At 41.7% G+C, this 8798-nt stretch overlaps 1 protein-coding gene across 1 annotated transcript in view; it reads right to left on the bottom strand.

The window, feature by feature from the left end:
- LOC143131981 (arf-GAP with dual PH domain-containing protein 1) overlaps nt 1–4608 on the bottom strand; it is a 17204-nt gene extending 12596 nt beyond the window's left edge. The window contains exon 1 of the mRNA XM_076291452.1: nt 4171–4608. Within this exon, the coding sequence (XP_076147567.1) occupies nt 4171–4258 (88 nt within the window). The 5' untranslated portion in view covers nt 4259–4608. The remainder of the gene's footprint in view (nt 1–4170) is intronic.
- Nucleotides 4609–8798: the final 4190 nt, after the last annotated feature.

Below are 8798 nucleotides of genomic sequence, written 5' to 3'. Positions count from 1 at the left end.
CACAATTCTGGAGAAAGGTGCTTGATATTTTAGCTCAACAGCCTTCCGCACTTCTGAAGTGATAATGTGTTGACTTGAAATGTTGATGGCTTGGTCCAAGCCACGGCAGGACAGTCTACAAATGACTTTTTTGAGTTCTCTCTCTCTCTCTCTCTCTCCCACACACACACACACACACACACACACACACACACACACACACACACACACACACACACACACACACACACTGAATGGATAGACAGTATTGCAAGGAGCTGAATGAATGAATGAATGAATGAATGAATCTATCCATCTTTTCAATCTATTTCTATCTTTTTCTATTTTCAACTCAACAATGCAGGACTAAAAGGCCATCGCAGCCAATCGACACAACACTGGGGGTTTAAAATAATTAATCTAACTTTCACACTTCTTAATGCGTGTTATGGCAAAACATTGTCAAATTGAATGAACCCCATAATTTGGTACAAACAGGTAAATAAGCACATGCGCAACCTCCCTGCAGGTGTGTGGCGGGCGGTATGTCACTGAGTTACACAGCGGGGTCAGAGACAGCTGTGAGCAACCGACAAGGCGCTGGAAGAAATCTGATCACCGCCACTCAACAGACTAGCACAGCAAAAGAGGAAGGGAAACGTTATGCTCTCTCGTCACTAGGTATTTTCCTGCCTTACACCGCAAGAGTGCTTTTGACGTTTATAAAATTAAGAAGAAGAGGGAAGTGTTATTACTCTGCAAGAACTGTAGCCCTTTGAGCCACAGCAAGGTCAGAATTACGAGAGGAAATAGCTTATTAGTTCCTTGTCTTGTGGCTAAAGTAAGCAAGGCTGATAAAGCCTAATGCTCTTTAAATGATCGTTTCAACGTGGAAAGAAAGCTAGTGTTTCCACAACAGATATGAATCCAAAACCCTTGTCTGTGGTACATATGATATGCTATAATGTCTCAGAGAAATGTGGAGGTTGGAGCAGGCTTCACTCAGTCTTCACTTTTTTGTCACTGAGAGTGCAGGGCCAAACTTATAACTGAAAATAAAGAAAAAAGAAAAAAGGCTGCACTTTGCATACAAAAATGTAATACCATAAATGCAATAAACTTTTTTGTATGCAAAGTGTGGCCTTTTACCTCCATTCTTATCATGCCATCATGTCTGTGGTAATAATGTCTCTAACCTATGTCTACCTGATGGCTCTAGCGTAAGTTAAGCTTATCTGGTTGAACAACTGCTGACAACAAAGCTTTGGGTTGGGTTCACTAACCAGGTAACAGGTAGCCTGAGGAGCCAGGAGACAGGCATAATGCTAAAATAATGGTACATTGCCATGCATCACTGAACATAAAAGATCCACCACCTGAATGGATGTAATTCTACCCTGCAGAGCAAAGTTCATCTCAATGGACTATCAAATAAGAGCTCTGACAACCATCAACTTCTGAGAGCAGTACAGTACATCTCAATTGATAGTGGATCTCATGCCTCGACTTCGGCTAGTATCAGGCTCAATGGGTGAAAGTTTAGTGGTGTTGTTGCTCTGACCACACACAGAGCCACCGCGCTCCATCATTCAGTCAATCATTCAGCTGCTTGTTTTTCACCGTGGCGTATGTTGAGTGCATCTCCATCTGCAGCACACAACAGTTGATGAAGATCATACACAGTGATAAGGGTGTCTGTGGAGACAGTTAGAGAGAGAAATAGAGACAGAGACTACATTTACATACTGCACTATATACTATACTATTCACATTTAGTCCGTTTGCAGATGCTTTTTATTTACTACCGGTAATTATTTATGATAGTGCACATAGACTTTTAACAGTGGTGGTGATACACGATGGTAGGCTAATGTATAGGTGTCCAACCTACAGGTCTATTTATGATAGTGCACATAGACTTTTAACAGTGGTGGTGATACACGATGGTAGGCTAATGTATAGGTGTCCAACCTGCAGATCTATTTATGATAGTGCATATAGACTTTTAACAGTCTGGTGATACAGTATGGTAGGCTGATGTATAGGTGTCCAACCTGCAGATCTATTTATGATAGTGCATATAGACTTTTAACAGTACGGGAGATGTTGTCAGGCTGTCAAACCCATAAGCTAGCACTTGGCTCTACTTACAGGGCCACAGCTGGGCCACAGCTGGGCCACACGCGTGCAGACGTGAGTACCGAAGACGTGAGTCTGAGAGGGGGATTGAGCGAGTGACTAAGAGCGTGTGTTAGCATGCCGCGAGCCCCGACATGCACAGCTCATGAGCAGCCCATGTGCATCCTCTTTCATCTTTTCATCACAATGCCGCCTCTCATTTCAATTCTGAGCCGGAGACTTCCAACCCATGATTTTCAAACACATTGGCCTTCTCTTACCATTCTCATGTATCTCTGACCCCCACCCTCCACACACACACAGGACACACACACAGCACACACACAAGAATTCTCTGTGAAGGAGCGCCATTGTTTGCACAGGTCTGACACACCCACCCACTGCCAGCCAGGCAGGTAACCATAAGTCTGAAGTCTGCCCTTGGCCTTGGTGCAAAGGTCCAATGTAGTATGAAGCCACTATCTAATGATATCTAATCACATGAGCATAGACCTTTAGTCTACATAATAACTTTATGAGACTAGCAGTGTTGTGCGTGCTGCATTCTGAATAGCTGTTAAAACAGTAAAGTGCATGGGAGCCACACATAGAGATAACTGGTTCACTGCATATGTGTCAATACTGATAAGCGTAGTTTGTTCCTATGCAATCCAACCAGGCCACTCTGCACTGGCTGTTTGCTGACTGCCATCCAGCTGGCAAATTGTGAGAGGCAAGAAGCTAAAACATCAGGCAAACAAAGTGAGTAATGTGGAATGCAGTGGACATAATTCTAGTCTTAAGATTGTTTACAACAGCATTTAAAAAAAAAGTTTTCTGATAATATCCTTATACTTTTTGAAGTCACCTCCCCATTTTATATGAAGGGTCTGCTATCATGTTAGTCTCTGTTGTGAAATAATGTGTCAGGCAACACAAGGAAATACTCATTTTGAACTAATTTCCTGGTTGCAACACTTGACTCATATATTTTGCGGCTGCTTTATCATCCATCCAAGAGCAGAGAACAAAGCAATGGAACACCATTTATCAAGACTTAAGGGGACGTATGTCTGGTGAAAAGACGATTATTTAACCCTTTTTTATGGCCTAATCACAACTTTTCACAGTAGGCTACTTGACAAATATCCAGACAACCAAAGCATATTAATCCGCTGGCAACATCTGCATTAATTGAATTATGCTAATTACTCGGTTGTGTTCCAGGTTAATGGCATGTCAAAATCGGTGTGACGATTTTACGGGTGCTTCATCAAGGATTTCAAGATGTGAAGCATTAAGAGTAATGATAATGCATGTGATTAATCCAATCGCGCCATATGTTCAATATTTTCAAACACATAATTCATGACCTTGAATGATTATAAGAGTGGGGAGTTGGGGGGTTGTGGATGGGAGAGCGAGAGAGAGAGAGAGAGAGAGAGCATTTTCAAGATGTTCAATCAACAAAACAAACACACCATTGTCTGGTGCATTTGAATAGGCCTACAAAACCTACGTCTGTGGTAGGCTAGTCCAGTGGTCAAAGGCAAGCAGTCTGCTCACCCAAATTATGCAATAGTGGAAGAGTAGGAAGATTAGTTTTTTGAGACACACCCCTTGTGTTGTAATTTTAGAGCCCTCTGCTCTCTAAACATGCCTGCACTTGCTTACATCTGCATCTCTGTAAAGGGCCCAACCATGTCATTCTTTACCTTTTCCATTTGCACTAATGCTTAATCTATTGCTTCACGCCACGATTAATGTCATCAATACAATTCTATATTCCATCGTGTCATTAATGACACCAAAATGTGTTCTTTTACATACAAGATATTCATATCTTTTAGGCTACATATTAAAACATTCCGATCACATTTAAACCTCTGCCAACACCATGATGGGGAGCACGCAACTCGTGTAGCCTACACCATCGCTCATTATTTTGTCATTGTATTGTTTATTGAGAACTGTTGGAAGCTCAAAATTATACAGTAGCCTAAGTGATAAGAGTTCTCTAGTTGTATCCTACTTGTCACCATTTGTTCTAGGAGTGACTCTCGATGGACTCACCGGCCACACCGCAGTCAGCGCAGGCCTGATTCCCGGGCTTTAGCAGAAGCTCCCTGAGCGCGCGGATGCCTCTTTCGTTGGCTGTCATCTCAAGCCCTCCGGTGGGTCACCAGTTTACTGAGTGCCAAGTTGGTGTCAGGAGAACCAGCGACTACTGGAATTCCCTCACCATAGGCTGGGTGCGCAAACTCCCGGTAGCAAGTTTTCACAAGTCGGCCAATAGCCTAGTCGTTCCAACATAAGAAAAAAAGGTTCCGCTTCAAATCCAGTTGGTGACAGTTATTTGTTCTCACTTAAGCAGCGTTCGAATGGCATTTACTACTCTGTTTTACGACTTAAACGTAGCTTGGCCCATTAACACGCATAGTTCCAGATCCGCTCCGTCTCCAAGAAAAAGGGCGTGTTTGACCAGGGATAAACATTCGGAAGTGAGACGTTTGGTTTTGTTCTAACTTGTTGTTCCGCAACTATGCGGAGAGAACGTGCGCTTCCAGCGCGCCACCGCTGTCGCAAAAGTGGAAACAGCAGCCGCAGTGATACAGGGAACTAACTGTAGCCTAAAATATAGTGATTCATTGTTTCCTGCAATATTTAGAACTCGTGACAAGATATTTATGTAAAAAAAGAAACAGGGATATCGGTATTTGTTTCACACATGTTGTCTTTAGTTGTGTTTGAATTAACTAAACATGGCCAGCCATTTGATCAGTCTTCCAAACTCACCTGTGTTGGTCCCTCCTCGTGTGCATACTCTTGACCATCCTTGGCCATTAGGTGGCAGCAAAGTAAGTGCATCAACGTAACGTGACCAAAACGACAGTTATAGCCTACAGTTTGGGCCTATGTGTTGCTTAATTTCATTGATTCATAACTCTCTGTTCAGATCAGTTTATTGTAGACAAAACATGAAAACAGAGGCAAAGCAGCTATGTCTGAAAAATATCAAAATATCACAATCAAGAGAATATCTAGCTCTACTCTGATAACGCTGAGTTATTGGTGCCAAAGCACCATCCTCACAATAAAAAGTAGGGCAACTCGTTTTGGGGTTTCAAAACTTGACCAAAAAGAAGAAAGACAACAACAACAACAATTTTTTGGCGAATTCCTTGCAGTTCATGTGTAGAAATGTAGCCTAATATTGTTGACATTTAAATAAATTGCATTGCACTGCACTTTACTGCAGAAATGCAGTATTTTGGATATGAAACTGCATTGTACACTGTAACACTGCAGTTATTTTTTGTAAAGGCTGTTTTTGGAAAAATAGCATAACATCTCTCCCAGAACTTCTATGTTTTTTTTTTAGTCAAGCAGACCCTGAAGTCCACCAATAGCCTATGTGAATGATAGGAAGATTTGTAAAAGAAAACTTGAATACTCTTACAGGGCTTGGGCCCCATTGCTCTATGCTATGGTTAAATGTATGGTACAAAATGGCACTGCTCCTTCTGAAGCCATTATTTGTGTAGCCTACTATCTTTCTCAGACATATATTTTGCTTCCTGAACCTCAGACACAGCAGCAGGTCTAACCAACCAATCTTCCGTTGGGGGAAAGCATTTAAAAGGAGATTTGAAAGCAGGTGCAATGAAATTTCACCTTGGTGGCGGCATTATGTTCCCTGTGAGCAAGTGCAGTTATCGTTGGGCACAAAACTGTCTCATAAGTAAGATAGATTGTTCTTATTTAACACCTGAAAGAGCCTGCTTCCTTCTCCATATTGTTTTTTGACACCCAAAGCACAGGCTAATGTCACACTCATTGTAGCACTGCCTTGGGGTAATTTGTCAACAGTCGGGGTGGTTCACTAAGAGAGCCATGGATAAAGCCAGCTTTAAAGCACACCACAGGAGCAAGGGCTTCAGTTTAGCCTTTGCATGATGGTTAAAAGAAACTTTTACTCCTGTAATATAACCACTGTTCAGAAGTTATAACAAATAAATACATAAATAAATTCAAATAAATAAATAATGCAGCGCCGACACCACACTGCACCCTGGAATTATCACAATAGTGCGGTCTCCATAGCAACTCCAAAAGATTTTCTCTCTCTCACCATTGAAGTAGTAGCCTAACCTGCTGTGTGTGTGAGACAGGATACAAAGAAAGGAAAAACACTCACATGCAATTAGCTCCTTTCCAGAGTCTTCCTCACAAAAAAGAAACATGGCCTCATCTGGGGGTAATGATGAGAAACCAGGACAGAGGGAAACACAGAGAGACAGAGAGTAAGAAGGAGGGAGAGAGAGAAGGATAGAGAGGGGGCGGGAGAGAGAGACAGAGAGAAAGGAGGGGGGGGGGACTCGTCCAGATGATTGTGCTTCATGTCAGTCATAAGTTCAGGATAAGTAGCTCAGACGAATTGACCTGAAAAAAAAAGCCCTACTGCAACACCCCCTCCAACATATCATCTATATGCAAATGATAGGTGGCATTTTGAAGCTTGTTGGCTTTGACAGCGATTAAATGGCACTGACTTTGTCTATTAGTGCCTGTAGTCCTCGAGGTTGTTCTGACAAATCGCTTTTCGCTCCCGCTGTTTGTGCGTCCTTTTACCTGCTCTTCCAGAGTTGGCCATCTCAGGAGTGGAAGTGGTGAGTGGTTTCAGATTAACACAGTGTCAAAGAGAGAGAGAGTCTTTCTTCTTTATCCTGGAGGTATACGGGATTCCATTTTCCCCACTAGATACATGTCATGGTCTGATATTTGGGCATGAAATTGATGTGATTTGTTAGTTTGCGTGTCACTGACTGAAATATTTGAGAGACTATTAATATATCTGAAAACTGAACAGCTGCTGTCTTTAGATGATGTCATATCCTTGTGGTGAATATTGGCACCAGGTAGGTGTTCTCCGTCTTCGAGAGACCACCGTTTTCTGTCTGACATGACAACAACACCAAGCTGGTACATGCTGCATGTTGTTGACTGATTGTATGTACGTGTATGTAAATTATATATGTATGAAATGTGATGACATTGCTTATGACGTAATCCTCAGGGTGCTGGTGTTGGTGCTGGAGATGTCTACACAGGGTAAGGTGGGGGAGGCCTCCTGGTTGACGCCTTTTTTTGTGGGAGTCATTTTATGACAGTGCGTATCAGCACCGCACAGTGTGATCCATGACCTTTCAGTACAAACAAGATCATTAATGCTCCAGCTCAGCCACAGTGCTGTTGTTCATCTATTTCAATACAGATACCGCCGCCTTTTCTCTCTCTCTCTCACTCTCTCTCTCTCTCTCTCTCTCACACACACACACACATGCCCTCTCTCTCTCTCTCTCTCTCTCTCTCTCTCTCACCAGTTGCAGTACCTAGGAGTTAAGTCTATATGCATGATAATAAATTCTCACTGATATCCTCAATTGTACTAGATAATGTATGGTAAACTATCAGATGAGATGTATTATCTTGTCCCATCATGGAACCCATGGGTCAAGTCTAATAATTGATGCCAGATAAAACCCCCTGTATTAGTTTCAGTGATTTACTATGATGTTGTATGCAACACCCATAATGGAGCACTGAGGTGATTCAAACCTTTTATGCAGTTGTTTCACTGAAAATGCATTTGGGAGCTGAATACTTTAGGAAAACATTAGGGACAGACTCTGCTGAATATAATTCATCAACTGGTTGTTGGAGGTGAAATCTCAGTCACAGTAGAGTAGACTATCCATGAAACACAGTTAAAAACAGTTATATGTTCACACTGAAATCTGAACTTGACTAAATGGCATGGTCTTAAATGATCTCTGCTTAGAGTGAACTAATGACAAACAAACATGAGCATCCAGCGCACACAAAAGCAACAGACCTAAAAGTTACACAATTATTTTAGGTAAAATAACAACACTGTATTGTTTTCAGCATTTTTTGCTTGAAAAGACATATTGTCTTTGGTCCAGTGTCAGTAAGGTTTTACATTGGTTTGACTCTGGGGACTACTTTGATGATGAATTTCATTGCATCTTCAGAATACAACATCCAAGTTTCACTGAGAGTAATTCTTGTTGCCGTTTTCTTGAAAGAGAAGGCATGCCAGCAGGCATATTTAAATTAAGTGAGTTATAGCGTTCATTTGTATTCTAGTTCTCGCTAAATTGCCCACCACTAAAATGACTCGACAAGTGCAGTGTGGCCTTAAAACACAACGCAATTTGCACCTCTCACACAAAATCTGTCCCCAGCCGTTTATGTTCATTGCGAGTTTGTAATCCTAAAACATTAAGTCGTGACTCTCTTTCTACAAATAAGGGAAGGACTCGAGCATCAAAAGACTGGTCAAGTTGCCAACATTGATTTTGGAGGGTAAATTGTATTAAATTGCAGTACATTATCTACTGCTGCATATGGTGAGAGTAGACTAGGTAGGCAGACAGACATGAGAGATAGTAATCTGCCACTGTGATGTAATCTGCAGTCAATCCTCCAGGCAGGCAGACTATAGCTGGAAAGATAACGACCCATACAATAACAAAGTCCTGTGCAACAACACCTACTTAGACTCCTTAATCTACTGCAGAAGCAGAACATCATATTGGTGATAGAGTATGTTAACATTATACCAGTGTTATTAAATATGTGGGGAAAGTTGGGTGGTTAAGATATTACATACTGTA

This window comes from Alosa pseudoharengus, unplaced genomic scaffold (assembly GCF_046254945.1).
Source record: "Alosa pseudoharengus isolate Yale_2024_CS ecotype anadromous, Long Island Sound unplaced genomic scaffold, YU_APseudo_1.1 YU_APseudo_1.1_scf_1, whole genome shotgun sequence".
Lineage (NCBI taxonomy): Eukaryota > Metazoa > Chordata > Actinopteri > Clupeiformes > Clupeidae > Alosa > Alosa pseudoharengus.
This window is presented reverse-complemented; position numbering and strand designations above follow the sequence as displayed.